General features: G+C 40.4%; 2 protein-coding genes and 1 long non-coding RNA gene across 8 annotated transcripts in view; all 3 read right to left on the bottom strand.

The window, feature by feature from the left end:
* Positions 1 to 19,425, bottom strand: part of Lmpt (Limpet) — a 57,193-nt gene that overhangs the window by 30,211 nt on the left and 7,557 nt on the right. For 3 of the 6 annotated variants that reach the window (NM_140673.5, NM_001259879.2, NM_206388.3), the window contains exon 3: positions 8,273 to 8,358. In NM_140673.5, coding sequence (NP_648930.1) covers positions 8,273 to 8,358 — 86 coding nt within the window. Of the gene's footprint in view, positions 1 to 958; positions 1,052 to 4,887; positions 5,172 to 8,272; positions 8,359 to 19,425 lie in introns of those variants that run through there. The other 3 variants (NM_001275047.1, NM_206387.3, NM_170635.3) reach the window with 3 other exon arrangements.
* On the bottom strand, positions 9,738 to 10,086 carry lncRNA:CR45898 (long non-coding RNA:CR45898). Its single transcript, NR_133257.1, has one exon. It is a non-coding gene; the product is annotated as a long non-coding RNA:CR45898 (long non-coding RNA).
* Positions 12,905 to 14,968, bottom strand: CG32170 (uncharacterized protein). Its single transcript, NM_168692.4, has one exon. The coding sequence runs from the start codon at positions 14,816 to 14,818 to the stop codon at positions 13,196 to 13,198; it is 1,623 nt and encodes a 540-aa protein (NP_730211.1). The 5' UTR covers positions 14,819 to 14,968; the 3' UTR covers positions 12,905 to 13,195.

Raw genomic sequence — 19,425 nt, 5'->3', positions numbered from 1 at the left:
TGAAATCGAAATACCATAAAGTAATTTGAAAATTCGAAATCCGTAGTTTTAATGGGTCGCTAACCTGGCATCCAGATAGCACTTACGTAGATAACATAACGTCATAGAAAACTGATAACTCTGTTTTTCCAATCCGCCTGCATTGCTTCGAAGAGAACCCAGTATCAATCTGACCGATCGGAGGGCAAACACCTCATTACCCAGTTATTCTGTTTGCTCGACTTAACACCGTTAATACTCAGTAATTTATTATGATTTATAGTATGTGAGTTAGATGATAGCTCACAATCATCTTCACTTTATTGTCTCATCAATCTAGCGCGAATAGGCTGACCCAGAAATCTGGATCAGTGGAATTGTAGAAATGTCGTCGAATTTCCGGGAACTATTATGGGGCTTAAGATCCCCAATCCCATCGCATTAATTTTTATCACTCAGCACTGATGCAAAAATTGTCTGGAGGTTACAGTTCCGCGAAATCTGGTCACAATGTGTTACAAAATTGAGAAAAGCGCAATGGGCCGTGAAAAGGGAAAAAGGAAAAAACAAATGTCAGTGTGTGGGATAAGATTTTAAAATAGGTGGGAGTGTAATCCAAAAGCTGACTCATTCTCGGGACAAGTGAAAAATGAATAATCCACAGGAATATTTCTTTCAAAAATTCCTCTCTGCACTGGGATATATTTTGATTCCGGCAATTGACATTTGCATTTTTCCGTAATAATAATAATAATAATAAAGCAACCAGAGACCGCACAACAAAATGTAAACAAATCGTGGCGATTTGTTTTTGTTTACGATTCAAATAAATGTTAAACACTTCAGATCGAGCAAATATAAGCGCACCGACGTCACTCCCCCGCCAAGTCAATGGCCCAGTCCCGAGGTGAGAATACGGAAAAATGTGCAATTAAATTTAATTCAATTTATTTTAAATTTATTCCACAACACTGCCAACCGACTGGGAAAACGCATGCGAATCGCGCGCAAATCGCGGGGAATAAACGCCGCCGCCGACAACCACACCGTTAAGCAGACCAATTCTAACTGAACTCTGCTGCGTCGGCGTCGCTGTCTGCGCGCACCGTTCGGCAGCCGAAGTAGCGGCCCGAAGCCCAGCATAAAAGCCCGAAGCTGCCGAACGAAGAAAGCGCGCTGCGCTGCAGAGAGAGCGGGTGGTTGGGTTGCCGTTGGTCAGGGGAGTGCTCCAAAAGGTGTGCGATAATGGCACCGCACAAGTGTGTGCTCTGCTGCATCCAAAGGGCTAGGGAGGGGGAGTGGGAGTGCGAGAAGGGGGGCGCAAGAGAGCCGCAAGAACCGCTTATTAGCAATGCATTGCGTTGCTTTTTTATGGCCCTCTTCATTAGCACACACACACGTGCAAGGGTAGTGACAATGTGGTGGGAGTAGCAACTCCAGCACTGAGAGAAACGCCATAATAGTTCAAATTTGAAGGTTAATTCAAAAGAAGATTAGTGTTTGATTCTAAGAACTTTATTTCTTTCTGCCATTTCATGAGTTACTTAAGCCATTTTTATCTAATCACACTATAAAACAAATATACATAATTTTCACAGTGTGCCACTAACCTAAGCTAACGAGTCCAACAGGTAGCGCGCTTGGCTGGCGAAGCGCTTAGATAGTGGGTTTTTCGGGGGAATAGCAGTAAGTTGGAAGTAAATGACTGGAGGGTAAGGTAAGGTAATTCCGGCAAATTAATGGCCATCGCTCCCTGCACTTATTACTCGAAATGTAAACCAAGCATATGCACCTTCTGCCTTCCGCCCCTCGGCAGGCGGTCAAGGTCGTATTGGATGACCGACCTCCGCAGCAGTTGCCCCAGCCATTTATCAAAAGCGTCTGCGACATTTTTCCACACTTTGACTTTGATTGCCACATGTAGCAGTGCGCAGACATGAAACAAATTCCGAACTGCAATTATTTATAACCAAAGAACTAGAACCAACTAGCTAAAAGGCCAACTGTCGCTGGGCAGGGAAGGCGGGATAAGCTGGACAAAATCCATACAGACAGCGCAAATGGGCCATAAAAAATCAAAGGACGTTGCCAAGAGGGGATCTCTTAGGGAAGGAAGAAACTGTATTTAAAACAATACTATAACAAGCATGTAAGTTAAGGAATATATCTAATTATCCAACAACTCAAGGTTTCTTAAGCTGACTGAAGTTTCTGTAAAGAAATCATTTATTTCATATCGGAATTTAAAAGAATAACCAAAAGTTTCGTTTCACCTCATAGTTTACTTGGTAACACACACATTTTCGAAAAGAACCAAAGTTGTACTAACTCTTTATTTATTTGTTCTTAGAACATATCTTGATTAGACCGCAAAATGTTATTAAATCATTTACCCGATGTTTTCAAAAACAACACCCCTTCTCGCCTAGCTACTTTGGGCTACGCAACTGTTTTAATAATATTATTATGCCATTGGATTCGCTTTGCTCGCCACTGCTAGCAGCACTTGGTCAAATTTGTATATTTGCACTAAAAATACACAAAGCCTTTGAGTGAGTGGGTGGTTGGTGTGCCCAGAGGCGGGTGTGAGGCGGAGTAGAGGGATCCGTTTGATTGGTGTGGCCAAGTGTTTTCATTCATGGCGCACGAGCACGAAGAGAGTCAACACACCCATTGCCATCTCTGTCACTGTGCTGGCTGTAATTTATGAAGATTTTTTGCCTCGCTTAATCGTAAATTTTAATGATTAATTTCGTAAATTGTACAATAAAATCAGGCATCTAATGTGCGCTCACTGACGTCTGTATCTGCGTGCATGTTTGTATCTCTATCTGGGCAAGATTGATGACCATCGCCTGGCAAAGTTCAAGTTCCAGTTTGAAACCACTTAATTAGAGGCTCACAAAAGTCCAGGCTCCAGACACATCCAGGTAGTTTGTGCCGTGTCGCCGCAATGTCTGTCAACTTGATAAGCAGCCGCATTAAGTGTATCCACATCCACAACCACAACCACACACGACCTGTCTCGCAGATACAAAGATACACTGGCGAAATGCAAAACGTGACTTTGGCGAGGCAGCTGATTAATGGACACGCAGACTAGCCCAGCTAAAATCGACCAACTGCCGGAACAACCCGGCAGTGCATAGCCAATGTTTTTAATGTATCTGGATAATGTATCTTCTTTTGGCAGCACATCGATTACGGCTAAATATCCGTATCTTTTAAATGCACGTCCACGTGCTATTATCGCAAGATATTGAGCTTTTGTTGTAAGACTGCATGTATAGAGATCTATGGTGACAGATAGGCAATTAATGTGTTGTGATTTATTATTATTTTTTAACATTCCAGACAATTCTTAAATGCACAATTTACGCTTTCGTCGCATAGAGTGTTATAAAGTTGGGTAAAACAGCTTAAGATTAGCTTTCTCAATAAAAACTACTTATTTAATAAGAGGATATATAAACAGCAGTCATTAAAAATAAATTGAGAGCAAACCCTTTTAATTGGTTCATATCAATTCTTTTGAATAAATATACACCCGCATGAGGTCCATTCTGATTTCCCATTCAAAAGCCAATATGAAGTGCACATGCAGATGCAATTGGGCATAATTCAGCCCATTTATCATTGGCACCCGGGGCCAGGTGAACAGCTGTGGGGAAACCGGTTTGTTTGTTTGTTTGTTTATTAACCCAACCATCAGAGGCACCTTTGATGCACGAGCCTGTCGTTTGTTGCTTTTAATTACACGAACAGGCAAAAACAGCCAAAAGGAAATTACATTACATTTCCCCCGTTGTGGGGGGGAAAAAAGAGATACAGATGCTGTAGATACATGTATCTGCCGGCTACATTTGGCTGTTGTCGCCGGCCGCAGATGTAAATGGCTCTAGCGGCCAAGCATTAAGGCCATCTTTCTACATCTGAGGCATTTTTGCAGCGTGTTCGGGGCGCGTAACCCCTCTAAAAAAGGTGGCTACAAATGCTGTCTTACTTTTTATTGGTATGTATATTTATTTATTTCTGTACACATATATATTTTTTAGGCTTTGACGTTTGCTTTGATTCGTGGAAATTCACGTTAATGCTACCGTCACATTAAGTAAACACACAAATTTCCCAATGTTTATTATTGCTCCAAGTACAATGATCATTCGTCACTATTTCGACTTTTGCGTTAGCCTCTGGCCGGCAAATGTTTTAAATTGCTTTGTTGTCAAAAATGTGTTTCTCTAATCGCCTTTCGGCTGAAAAGGCATCTCACGTGGGGCACGGGTTATTTATGGGTAAGATCTCGTGGATTTTGCATAACCCATTTGTAGTTTTTTCGAGTAGAAAGTTGGGTCAGTGGAAAGTTCTGAAGAACATAGAAATCTACATTTTTTCGACAGCTTTATTTAGAACTTAAGTGTAACATGTAAATAAAGAAATGTTTTTAATCAACCAATTTGTATCTAGGAGTTATCAGGAATAAATTTATCTTCAAATCGCTTGGAAAAATGTTAGAAAAAATGTAGATACGTAATTATAATTATTTAAGACGGTTTTTTAATTTGATTTGGCTCCCTCAGCACACACTTTGCGCCGGTTAAATGGGATACTATTAAAATCTGATACCGCAATGTGTGAACTTATGCAAAACAGCAGTCGAGGAATGAAAAGAGAAGATGCCAAAGTCAAATTGGAATTTATTTAAGTTTTTGTTGTTCTTGGCCTTTTCAGCCCGAGGCGAGTGCCGAAAGATTGATGCCCAATTAAAATACTTTGTGGGCCGCGGGGCACAATCCATTAGCCGATAATTACCGCCTCGATAACTCATAAACAGCTGACCCGGCAGAACCCCAGTTCCCCCATTCTTCTGCCCCCACTTTACCCGTTTCCCGTTTTTCACATGCTCACCGTTGTTCCGGACACTTGGCGGTGTTTTCCGACGTGGTCGTGACCATGGCCGTGGACTTTTTCCGCCGAATGGCCATGTGGCGTTCGCGGGTGGGAAACTTAGGCTGCTTCTTCACCACTTTCGGCTGCACTTGGAAGTCGTCGCATGGACACACCTTCAACAGCATATTGTCCACAGAGTTCAACTTCAGTTTCAGCTAACGACTTCGGCACGCAACTTAAAAACATTCAGCAACTCTGGCTGTCAAAATCGTTTTCAGTTTGGTGGCTTTGAGCAGCGGGCTTCACAACTTTAAGGTCGTTTTCAGATGAGCACATTGCACAAATAATTGGGTACGCAATAATTTTAATTTGGTTTCAACTTTTTTGCTTTTAAAACATAGCCGTATGTACTTTATTTCTAGATATATTTAAGATTTCTTATACTTTAAGTTTGTGGAAGCTTTTCGGCCTTTCTTAGAATACACCTCAGTGGGTTTTTAACGATTATCTCACTTCTTGCGTATTTGGGTATATAATATGGCTTGAGACCACTGTTGCACTCTATATTTTTGAACAGACTGTTGCCCGCAAGAGATTTCGATTTTGATACGCACAATTGACGTTTAGGCAAACAATCGCCGTGGAAATGAGCGCACTTTTAAACGCGATAAGGTGACGGTGCTGACACATCGCGTGCTCTTTTCCCCACAGCCTCGTATTTTTTTACAATATTTTCTTTTTTGAAATTCAACTTGAATATTCATTCGCTCTCTGTGGGACAGACCGATCGTGCGGGCAACTGAGTAACAACTGTTTTAGCAGTTAAACAATGCAATTTGAGCTCGTCTCTGAGCACGAAAAATAAAATACAAAAAAAAAAGACACAAATAAATCGACAAACTCAAAACGAGCACGCAGCTGTTAGAGAGATCGTCAATGCATAATATACGCAAATACAAACACGAGCTTAAGCTATATTCATATACATATATATGTACATATGTATATATGTGCATATGCAAACTGATTGTCAGTCGGTCATTCAGTCAGTTAGTCAATGTCGGTCTTCGTTGCTCAAGCATAAGCCCTAAAAAATAAGAGACATAAAAAACTGCACGCGTCGCTCGACAGCTTGAACTTGAACTGAACCCAGCAAATTGATGTAGCAACCACATGGCAATCGCAATCGCAATCGCAATCGTCAATCTTCAATCTTGTTTGGCAATCAATTCAATCTGAATCTCCAGGGCGGACAAACAAATGTGCGGTGAACCCTTTGGGTGAATTTATAGAAATTTAAGTCAAGGTCTTTCTTTAATTGCCAACTAATTGCCGCTGCAACGAAATGAAATCGAGTTACAACGAGGCGAAGGGGAAACAAGGGGTTAATGTACGCACTTGGGCATGAAAACAATTATTTACTTAGTCAATTATCTCCGTGTACTGAGATTAATAATTAACACCTTTTTGCCATCATTATTGCACAATTAAAATAATGGTTTAATTGTCCAATCAAATACAATCTCAACTTTTTCCAGTGCAAATTACACTGCTATTTATTGAAGCGATAAAGCATAGTAGTGCATTCTAGCATTATCTTTCACGATTTTCTTTTTATATTTATAAAACCGAATCACTGCCCTTAATAATTCTCATTGAGCCATAATATCCTGAAGTGCGTGTTCCCACATAATAAATTGTTCTCCCACGATACGGTTTGATCTATGTTTTCATCAAATGAATTTGATAACATGGTCATTAAAAATTGCCTACGTTTTAATTATAAATAGAAAATTTCCGAATATCGTTTTTATAGTTCTTGTGATTTGAGTATGTGTGTATAAAATGCTCTGTTGAAGAAATTTTAATTTTAATTTACTACCCCACAAAAAAATTCACATAAAGACATAAATCCCAAAGCCAAAAACAGATATTTTAGCTGCTTTTAGCAAATAATACTTTTTAAATGCCAAAAGCAAACCAATCCAATCATGCCGTATTTAAGTAATTGTACAATAGAAAACACGAATTAGAGGTAAACATAACTATGGTGGAATACTCTTTCTTTTTTTTTTAAAGATTTTATATCAAAGAAAGTATTTAATTGTTGCTCAAGCAATCTACAACAAAATGAAATCATATTTTCATTTATGTTACCTTTTATTTTTGGCTTTTAAACCAACTATTGCGATAAGCGTATGACCCTTAAAGTGTATCACGTATACGCCCCGTATATCATCAAATGGAATTGGCGTGCGGCCAGCATCAAAATGAAAACACAAATAGAAAACACAACCGCAGTTAGACAAAAAGAGACGCCGGACAGACAGTCGGACATTCGGTTCAGTTCACAAATTAATGGCGTAATTTGAAATGGTTTTTGTGGTTGGGCGCAGGAGCAAACGAAATGGCTAAGTGTTTGGCCAATTGTCGATTCCCGATTTGCGTATATATATACATACATAACAAACATATATGGAGCATTATAAAATGCGGCATATAATTGCATAATTCATGCTAGTGGAATTAAACTAGTTCCGCATGGCTTACTATTTGGCTTTCGCAAATATCAATGATAAATAGTGAAAATAATCAGAGGAGCTAATATTTATTTGGTTCGCGGCCACAAGGCGAGCAATAAATTAACGCTGCGGCCCCAGTCATTATCCACATTGCACATTGCACCGATGTCATCGATTCTAATACATATGTATATATCCATATATATATTTCATTGAGGGAATATATGGAGGCGCTGCCAAATCGCCTTTGCCACCGTCTTGCGGTTTTTGGTTCATTTTCTATCTTGGCTTTTATGAACCACAAGATTGTAGGTGATTTGTTCTTGCCTTTTTCTCGATTTCCTGCTGCTTGCGAGGAGGATTCTCTGTTTTTGGCACCGCTGACGCATAATTTATTTATCGAGACACACGAATGCAGAGCCAAGCACAGGAAAATGATCTTTAAATGTTCTCTTTAATTCATTTCAAATTAATATATTGGAGTCTTCTTTTTAAACAATGCGCTCACTTTGTTGTATCTTATAGATTTGTTGATTTTTACTTTGTTTGTTAAGTTGCTTACGAAACTACAGACCGATCCATCTAGCGGCCATTCCTGCAACTAATCTTATCAAGCAGTAAAGCTTTTCAGTGAGCTTTACAGTGAAGGCACAAAAAGTTGGCAGACCTTGAGGGGCGATGTGTTCTTTTTGCTAAAATAAAGCAATCTTGAATTGAATCTAAGAGACATTTTTGCTGAGTAGCCAAGAAAACGCATTACAAATTTTAAAAAAATTTAAACCGGGAACTATTGTAAAGGATTAACTGATATTTTCAAAAATGCATTCGAACTTCTTGCTTGAAAATATTGTAGATTATATTCAAAGGTGATGATTTCTTACCTCCAATCGTGCGCTGCAAAGCCTGGGCAATCTGATTTACATTGCTCACACCGTACTCCATCTTCCACCTCTCTTATAATGGCACCCTGAAAAAGAGCAAAAAAAAAATTTAATTACTCAGGAACTAACCATAATTATGTATCGAAAATAATTATTGCACGTCAGCAACACAGAAGACACTGAAAAAAGTTTTCCACAATGTCTTTATGATTTAAGTTAATAATTTACGTTTTTAATTGTATTATTCCTGCGATAGTTACATATTTATTTTTTGGGTGATTTAGGTAAACATATTAAATATTTTGAATATGATGCGAATCATGATTGCAGCGTTTTATAAATGTTATAAATTAAAACGAAAAAATTAATATGAATTTTTTTTGATGCAACCCAACGTAGCAATGTGTTTAAGTGCATCCTGTCCTAAATATCCCTTCTACTTCAACAAATAATTCAAATGCATTAAGATAATTATACTTTTTTACTATTCAAGATTATTATTGCACCCAGCCAACATGCATTATGTACTTCGAGAAACTACCCCCATTTAATACATTAAAAAAACATGCTAAAATGCGAAATAAAAAACCAGGGCGCCCAGACAAAACCGATTTACGATTGTACATCTTAATTTGTGCCCTGCTCATTTACGCGCCATTGCGCCAAACAATGCCATGTACTTCTGTTCTGGCCGTATCTGAAATGAAATTGCCGGACTCCGGATGCAAATGCATGGAAATCGCTGTTGGCCAGCTGCCGGGGAGCCAAAGAAAAGCGCCGGCACATGCCAGAAGTTAAGCCCAGTCAGAGGGGGCGGGGGACGGGGGGTATGCATATGTTTGTGGCAGTGGCAGCTTCAGTTGCAGTTGCAGTTGCTGCCGCGAATCGGATGTTGATGTTGCAGTTGCCGGCGTGGATGTTGCACTTGTTCCAAAAATACACGCCGAACCAAGACAAGCCGACAAACAAAACAGCAAAACAGAAATTGCACTTGGCACGCTTCCATTTTTGGCCAAACTTGCCTTTTGCCTTTGTGCCGAGTTCGAGGACTGCAGTAAAAATTGTTTTGCTTCCTTTGCTTTCGAACTATGGCTATATGTAATCCTTAACGCTTGCCAATAAACACAAGACTTGACTTTTCATTGCTTTGACCCGGGCACATTAATATTCAGGATGTCTAGAGCTGCCCACAGTGCACTCGAATTGGTCATATAGGTAGGTAGAATAAAAGGAATATCATATTTGTTGGTTTTTGAAAATCTTTATTAGCAACTTGAAACATATAAATTGAAAACAGAGGAGATATCGCAGAACTATCTAACTATCTATCATATAATCTAAATCATAATCTAAAACTTTATTACCATCTGATAATCTTTTAGGGCAGGCTTTAATATTTATGCATGACACATAAAACTAGGTATCTAATATTCGGGCAGGGACATTACATCAATTTTTTTTTTTTGGCATTTTAAGGCAGAACTGCCATTTGGGTGACATCGAATCCATCGCTGGCAGCGATAATTGTGACACGTCGCTGGCCAAAAATCGATGCTGACCCAGTTCAAAGCGGCGGAATAAAGTGCCGGGGAGACAATGGAAGGGGGCGGGGGGATAAGGACTAGGGACGAGGATTCGAGGGGTCGAGGGTACTACGATTCGAGGGCAGCGTAGACATAGACAGGGCAAACATTTGCGCCCGATGCGCGGATATTATTGGCATTAAGTTGCAACTTGGCCCGCTGTTCGGCAAATGTTTGATTTCCACTTAGGCGGGTCGCCGCTTTGTCTTCCGCTTTGACTTTGTGCTGCCTTTTTTTTTTGTTATTTGGCTGTGTGCAAAGATTAATGTGTCTCCAATTAAACGAATGGGTATGTCAATAAATCCATGATGGCGAAACTTTCACAAAATGTTATGGCGCTGTAATTCGATATTAAACACATTTCACCCAGTCGGATTTAATGTAATGCCTAGATTATCATCCAATTTGTATTCCTCCTTCAAAATCTCATCCGAATTTATGATCTCATGTGCCGTCTTGTCGTCTGTGAACCAATTTCATTTTAATTACCATAATCTCTAGTATAAATAAACATGAGCTGACTTCGGTTTCGCGATACGAGAAATATTATGCTGCAATTGCCATTTTTGGGCGCGCAGTCATGTAAAAATTTAGCGCATACAAATCTGGCTCTAATGGTGGTCAGTCCAGTTCTGATATGCCCACGCACTTGGGGACTCCCACTCGGTGGCGGCAAAACTCTGGCACAGCCAAGCGAAATTTATAGCAAAATATCGAAAAATAAACAAAACTGAATCAAAGTTCGTTCAGCCACCACATTTTCGAACAATGACGCTATGCCACCGGCTGTTGACTGTTTGTCTGCAGTAAAATGAGAGTGATATGGTTACATTTAAACTCAAAGATAGTTTACCTAAACTTACAGATAATAGAAATTGTAAAACAAATTATTAGTAAGACAAAACTACCAAATAGAAATCATTGAAAGCCTAAATATCACGCATACGCAATGTTGACATTTTCCATAATTTATTTTAGTCAAATATTGAATATTTAAATAATTATTTTTATATAAACTTCAGTTGTATTTATTAAATTCCACGAATTTAGGTATAAATACAGCACTAAATTAAACATTGGAACAGAAATCTTAATCTCCACTTTTGTCATACTTACTGATTTTTCCTTAGTTATCACATTTTATGACAATTCAAAATACCTTAACCGAAAAAACCGCTACAGGGTACTAAAATCCGTAGGTCGTCGTCTCAGTTGGCGGTATCAACAGCAAAAAAACTGAAAACCGGTCCTCGGTTACTTGGAATTGAATCTATGCGTAGTACATAGTATATCTTTTAAAGCGCAAGCAACAGAACAGTAAGTGTTTGTTCATTGCAAAACACAACCCAAATAAAAAAGAGACAGACCCGAAAAAAAAAGCCGACACACTTAAGTAAAGTACCGAAAATACAAGCCAAATTAACAAATTCACAGACGGAACAAGTGGAGTTTTTGGGGACTGAGTTGAGGGAACCTCCGACCCAACGATCACGAATTAGCCCGATGCTATTTACTGGCGATGATGATGATTCAAAGTCTAAATTCAACCTGTTTGTAGACCCACGCAAAACTAAAAAAAAAATAAAAAGCGCCAAGACTCCAGCCGTATTAGCAAGGTTAATCTGCGTATTAGCTTACATTGCAAACATAGTGATTTTCACACTCTAGTTCACATTAACGCAACTCGAAATCTGGCCAAACAAAGTGCGTCTCGCCAACTGAGACTAATTTAGTTCAAGCTCATGCCTAGATCCGAGCAAAAACTGAAGCTGTAGTTGCACTGACCAAAGATGTCTCTACGATCTTGCCACTTAAAAGAGCTTTTGGGCAGAGACTAGTCTTTTGCTGGCCTCGTTGGCCTGCCAGATTAGAAAGTGAAATGTGCGCAGAGTTAATCTGAAGTTAGACTGGGGCAATGATCCACTAATTAGCGAATAGCCAAAAGACGGATGCGGTCAGCGAAATCGCTGCTTGTGCGGTGGCCATTTCGCGTTTAAGAAGGAGTTTTAAATAAATGAAACCTGGTTCTAATATTTTGTTTTATAAAGCCCCGCGAAACAATAGTCTAGTACTAGCAATGAGATTAGATCGAATCCTATTCACTGAATGACAAATAATGAAAATTGATTTTGTCATCAAAACAATACAGTTAAGATGGGGTAAGGAGCTTTCAGTTCTCAGCTTTTAAAATAACTACATTGTCTTATTTTAGGTTTACTTTAAGATAGTCTTTTTAAGAAGAGCATAGAAAGGCCGTTGACATTAGTTTAAGCTTTAGTGTATTGACTTGGTGAAAGGAAATTTATTCTAAAACATAGTTTAGTATTTCAGGCATTCTATTGTTAATAGCAGCATCCGAAACATTAATATCTAAGATTTTATTTTTAATGAATTATTAAAATTTATATAAGTATTTATTATTAAGACCGAGTGTCATTTTGGTATTAAGGTGCACCGGTTAAGTACAAATTTTGAGAAGCGCAGAGAAGGCATCTAGTCATAAATGAGTTCTTTTCTATGGGAATTCCCAGTTTGAAATAGAAAGAATTTGAATGTTTGTTTGGTTGCATTCGTAGAATGAAAATAAGGAGAAGCGCATGGATAGACGGCTGACATCACCAGCGCCTCTTGTTTTGGTTTGGGGGAAAGACAATTTATTCCATAATTTGCCTGCGAGTACAAATACATATTCTCAGCCCAAATATGGCCAAGAGCTCATCAGCTGCTTTCTAACTAGAAAATCCCCTCACCCCGCCCATCAGACCAATCGAGTGACCATATTAAATGCTTGTCACGTAACACTGGCTCATTTTCATGCACGTTAGTCATAGAGAGACTCATAGCTATATGTTCGCATATCCATCCATCTGTTACTATACATTGATAGCACTAATGTATATCTAGCAAGTTCAGAGCACTCTTTTTGGGGGCAACTCAAAACTGACAGTTAACACTCTGTACTATAATAAGTCCCGAGTGCTTTTTGGAGTTCGCCGAAGCCATTTAATCGTAAAAAAAATCCCCCGCTGGGTCTCACATTTTGCATTATCTGTTTGTCGTTTATTTTTGTATTTACTTAAAAATAATTTTACGTAGAAAAAGTTCACAACACACGATACGAATTGTTCGGACTGATGGGGCTACATAAATCATTTATTTGCCCATTATCGGAGGGGCACAAACAACGTTGGCAAAGCTGAGCTCCCAGCTCTGATAATGACGCAACTTCGACGACTTTGTCACTTTGGAAAGAACAGCTATATATGTCATCCACTCATTCTTGATTCTCGATTGGCAATATGACATACACATATCTCTATATAAGATATTCGGTTAACGCCTACCGCCAGGGCATTTTGATCGGCGAACGGTTGCGTCGTGGCACGGGGGCGGCCATGTGGGCGGTGGTGCTGTTGGCGATGCTTCTGTTGCTGGTGGTGGCGTTGGTGGTGGTGGTGGCACGTGTCATTGGTGGTTCGCGACGCCCCAGATAAACGGTGGGTCCACCAGTGGATGCTGATCGCGGGCCGGGCTTAACAGGTGCATTGTAGTGGCCGCCAAAGTAGGTCGTTGCCTGTGGTCTACTCTGTGGTTTATTGTCATACAGCTGGATTCTTGTTGGCGCCCTGCCTCGGGTTGGTGGCGTCATGGTCTTACTCTGGTCGGATACAATGTGCACCAGGGTTCGTCCTCCCTTTTGCTGCTGGCTGAGGTGGCTGGGCTGGTGCTGGTGCTGCTGCTGCTGGTGACCCACACTCAACCGGGTGGGTGAGTTCTGCTGGCGGTACCATCGAGAGCCCTGGTTTTGACTTGGACTGGGGCTCATGCTGGTTCTATTCGCGAGCAGTCTTTGCGCATAGTACTCCGTGGTGGGCATGGGCTTGGCCACGCCCACGGGCACAAATCTGCCCGGAGAATGCGGTGATATGGAGTTCTTGATCTCGATGCGAATGGAGGGAGCAGGTGTGGGTGTCGGCGATGGCGACATATGACGCACTGAGGGTTGCGTGACCCGGAAAGTTTCGTTGCGTTTCACCGGAGAACGGGTGGCGGAACGAGAGGGACGATCCCGGAGTGGAGAACGCGACTGAGGGCGGTAGTTATCATTGTCGAAGACCAGGAAATCGGGACGGTTCTCCTTGGACTCGCGACGTTCCAGAGGTTTCGTGGTTGTTGGCTGGCCGGGAACTTCCACAAACCAGGCGGGATTGTGGGGCGTTTCCTTCTGCTGCTGCAGCAAGCGGTCCCTGAAGGACTTCCTAAAGCTATTTAGGGTGACTGTCTTGTACTTCTCACGCTCATCCTCCTCCCGCTGCTGATCCTCCAGCAGATCGTCGTTGGAGTGGGTTTTAAGCTGCTCCAGCTGCTCTCGCAAATGCGTGGGAGTTTTGCTCTTACGGTAGGTGGATGAATCAAAGCTGCCACTGGAAGTGGAACCAATGCTGGCCTGCCGGTGGATACCACTGGAATCACCCGTTTGCAGGGCCCTCAGATTGGAGTGCTGCTCGTAAAGGAAGTTAAACGGATCCGACTGGGCATCGTAGTCCTGCAGACGGTCCGCTCCATCGCTGCGCCACTTGTAGTACGTATTCGTGGCCGTGTCACTGGGATGATGCTCATAGCTGGCCACTTCCTCGGGCGACGGAGTCTTCTTGCGCTTGGTGAAGGTGCTGAATTTGCTAAAGACCTTGGACTTCTTCGACTTTTTCTCCAGAGTGGAGGTGTTCGACGAAGGTGGCGCCTCCTCTTCCGAATTGGGCATTATAAAGGTATCACCGCGCTGCAAAGTTGAGCTCGTAGTCGAGTCCCGGCGACTGGTAACTCCCACGGATCCCACGCCGCTGATCACGCTGCCTGGACGAGATCCGGAGCGTACCGGTGTCGTATCGCGGGATGAGGAGCGGGAGCTTTTGGCCCGCGACGACGAGGAGAGGGAGGAGCGTATATTGCGAAAAAACGACATCACTAGATGGTGATCTTCGCTCTCTGTCTCTCCGCAATCTCGATCTCGGATCTGGGCTAATTAACCTTGGCGAGCGACGGGCCAAAAAAAATCACGATCCACGATCGCTGATCCACGAACCGACGCTGTCAACTGCCGCTGAGCAACTGAGCGCCCAACTTCAGTTATTACGCGGATCACTAGAATTTCTACCCGCTCGCTTGCCGTCTCTTTCGAATGAACTGTCGCCGTCTCTCTTGCCGTGTGGCATCGAGCTTCGACATTCGACTTTGCTCGATTCGTTTGTTTTGACCAATTTAGCGTATTAACTTCATCATCGCGTTCCACACGCTTTGAGCCGCTTGTATTATGTTATATTATGGCTATATATGCGTTCAGCACCAGCTGAGTGCGTGGGTGTAACCAGTACCACACTCACATACCCACACCGATATTATGTAAATTAGCCCTTTTCCACACCGTAGTTGGGGCAAAACGTTACTTTCGTAATTTATGCAACGGAAATCGCTCTAATTAGCCATCGCAGACGAGCATCAACAGCTCATTTAACAAATTAGCGTTTACACCGGCATGCTAACATCACCGCAATCAATAGAACTCGACTACGATTCAATCGATACTCGATAATGAGATACCCAGTAAAAATGGTTCACATATAACTACAGATTCTCTAACCAATTTGGAGCTTAGCGTATGTATCAATTATCGTGTAGCATTGCATAATTATATTAAATAACAATAATATATTTACTAGAAATATTTCTGTCATAATCAATGGAACAGAATATGGCTGACTTGCCAATAGTATAAAATATCGTAAATAAAATGTAAATAAATAAAAGTTTGAATTAATGTTTTCGAAATATAAAATATATTTAATGCAAGCTCAACATTCTCCAAGTGCCATATAGAATTTAATTCTCCTTAATTCCTTATTGAACATTAGGTTCATCCACCTATTTAGATCTATAGAAAATAAAGGATAGGCTTTACGTCTTATATGGATACCGAGCTTATATGGCTACCAATCAGTTTGTTGCCCTTCCTGTTGCAAGATCTCATAGCCGCCTTATACGCTCCACTTTGTGATTTTCCAACTACCGGGTGTCAAGTCGACAATAGACAAGCGACGCAACAAAGACGACACCTGAGCTCAGGTGTTTGGGCAATGCTTTGTTTGAAGAGGTGAGCGTTCTACGATCAGATTTGATTTTGACGGAGCTGATCAAACGCGAATGCGACGATGACGGTGAGTAAAAAGATGATGGGGGGTGACCAGACCAGACATTGTCTCTTTGTTTGTGCCTAATGAGCGGCTTCAGCCACGGAGATCGAGTGGCGTGTGTGTGGGGGTTTTTTTTTACCATATTTTATCGCTTTTTGGTGGCACTTTAATTTGCTTCGCTTCCGATTTCTCACTTTATGCGAGTCATTTGATTGTATCGGCGTATCTGTGAAATTCGCTGTTCGGGCTGTTCAATGACGTTCAATGCAGCAGATGGCTGGCAATTAAAGCATGCATATTTTAAGCACTTAACAACTGTCCATGTGTTTTCACATATGAACATACATATGTATATGTAAGTACAATAGGATCCCTGGGAATTTAAGGACAAAAGACTGTGAGGCTCGGCGGTCCCAGTTGGCTCGTAAATCAGTTGCTGAATTATTTGCCGGTTTTCCAAATTTAATCTCCTTTAATTTGGAATTCAGGCAGGTTTGCTCTTGCACAATTGCCTACTTTTAGGCTCAACTCATGGAACCGTGCAGCTGCTGCCTGAAAGTAGGCAATGAACCAGAAAGCTACACACACCAAACGCCAAATAAAATAAAATGGTTTTTACTCATGTGTGTGTTTGTAATTTTACAGAATTTTCATAATTTTTCAACTAATTAAATATATATTTCTTCCAATTTAGTAAGTTCTAGGTAATAAAAAAGTAATGGTGTAATGTTTTTACCTTTTTTATATTTTATAAATATAATATATTTTTTATATAATATAAATATGTCTTTAAATTCAGTAATTGTAAATATATTATCACTTGGTTGCTTAGAAGTTAAATCTCGCTGTACTTTTCAGCAACAATTAAATACATGTTTGTAAATATTTACATAAAGCCATACCAAACCGAATGTTTTACAAGGTAAACTCAAAACAAACCCTTTAAATTATTATATTACTATTTTCGATATATTAACACTTAATAAATTGAATAAATGTCTTCGATTCGCGTAATTTCCCTCCTGCGTCTCACTTATTTTATTCAATTGTTTAAACCCCAAGAGTACTGTGCACGTTCCGCAGAGCAAATACTTTTGACTGTTAACACAAAAATACGTTTGGACTGGGGTAATCTAAAATCGCAGCGGGACGCCGAAGAAGAAGAAGTGGGGCTAGGAAAATCTTGGGGCAGGGGAAAGTTCACGCCATTCGCAGAATCATGAGCCAGCATCTTCCCCACATAAACACTGCTCAGCCAGCAAAGCAGCCGAGGTTGTGGCAATCGCATCAGCAGGCGAGAGAATAAAAGAACAGAACCGAACAGAAGACTTGCCACTTGCCACATGCCACATACAAATGTACATCCGTGGTTGCCAAATTGGGTGCCACCCTACGGGCTCCACCTTCTGCCGCACAAGAAATATTGCTGCGCCAAAATGTTTATTGTGAAAAGATTAATAAAATATGTAGGACTGCAGATTGGCAGAGGAAACAAATCTAAACTTCAATGAATATTAAATGCTAGGGACATATTACTCATACAACCCGTTGTCTGCGTATGAAGATTATGAATTAATCATTTAAAATATGATTCTTGGGGGATGATTCCTCATTTCCTAAATGCCTTATTCTAAACATAAACATCAAAGCATTTGGTATTTTTGGCTTGAGGTAGGCTTACCAGAATAGAGAGGAAAAAATGGAATAATGAACTTAAAACATTTTTAATATTTATTGCTCGTGTGCGAAATAAATCACTTGAAGAGGCAAATCAACGCAGCATAGTGGAGAAAAACCAAATGATTAATCATGAGGTCAATTCCCAGAGTAGTTTCAGTTGTTTATAAAACGGCTTAAATGCAAATGCCTTTAAAAAAAAAAAACTTGGTATGTTGTTCAGTGCTCGATCAAGTGAATTATCCATTTCCTGGGAATTGCGTTCTTCGCTTATTTAAAATTAAAAAACCCATGATATCAGTCGGATGGAGAATAAATTATATTTATTTGATTGCGTTGCTCGATATAAAACATCTTCATCTTTGATTTAGACATGTAACCGATTAAAAATGCAATACTCCCTCAATTTTATGAATATTTTCCCGATAAGCAAATCAATATTTGCATAAATAAATGGGTATAATGACCCAAGAGACTCAACCATGTATATATGGATGATTTGATGGTTTATTTGCACCAGCGAAATGGCCAATGGGCACATGTCCACTGGACAAATGCATTGTGTGCACAGTATCAAGTATAGAGATCCATGTCTGTGTGTCTATATGACCTACCATACAATATTTATCAGCTATTAAGTCATGCACAAACCCAGATACGCACACCCATACATTGGTGGGGGGATCCAATGCCAACGACAACAATATCAGGCTAAATAAAAAATAAAAAGCAGTGTAATGGCCACAAATAAGCCAAATTATGGGTGGGTGTTGAAAGTGAAATATGGTGAATTGTGAATTGCGAATTGTAATAAGTGTGCACATTTAGCACAATTAAAAATTAACACACACACACGCATACTACAAATGCCGAGCATGGAGATCGCATCGGGGCAATATAATCGAAACAGAAATCAAACAAAACGACGCCTTGGTCAAAATGCCGGCTCTTAAGGAAGTGGGCGAGCGTGTTTTTACAGTTATAGAGCACACACAGCTGCTCCAATCCAATGCCTACCTATCTTGGCCACTTAAACGCTGGGGGCTCGGAGATATTGGCAAGGGGTTTAGCCATGGCGTCAACAGAAACACCATGCACTTGAAGCAATAACTTTAATTATTTGATAGAGATAATTATTATAGATTATTTAATAGAGAAATAACTTTAATTATTTGATATAAACCAATTAACTCATTCTGGGCAAAATGAAGTTGAACATTTAACAAGCTAAATTTATTTTACTTTTGTGTTTTCTATCTACAGAATGCTCTTTTTTCCTGTTTCTAGTACATAAATATTCTACATATATACTCGTAGATGTTTGATCGTGTAAACAAAACAATTTGGCAACTACATACATATGTACATATGTTGCATCTATCAGCAAACGTCACATTTTTCTTTCAGTGCAGTAAACGTGACCGGTTGCCGGCAGGCAATGTACAACAACAAGACCAAATACAAGAGACCGCGACTCAAGAAAATGCCTGGGGATGCAAAGAGGAAGAAAAGTAGACCATCAACACGAGTGCGAGTCCGAGTACGAGTATGAGTATGAGTATGAGTACACGGTCCATCCAAAACTCACATGCGATACCTAACATTCGGGCACACACATAAGCGCTGCTTGAATGCCACCACACACAAGATCCACAGACGGGGTCACCAAAATGGGAAAAGTTGTAATTTACATGGTTTTTTTATA

This window comes from Drosophila melanogaster, chromosome 3L (assembly GCF_000001215.4).
Source record: "Drosophila melanogaster chromosome 3L".
Lineage (NCBI taxonomy): Eukaryota > Metazoa > Arthropoda > Insecta > Diptera > Drosophilidae > Drosophila > Drosophila melanogaster.
This window is presented reverse-complemented; position numbering and strand designations above follow the sequence as displayed.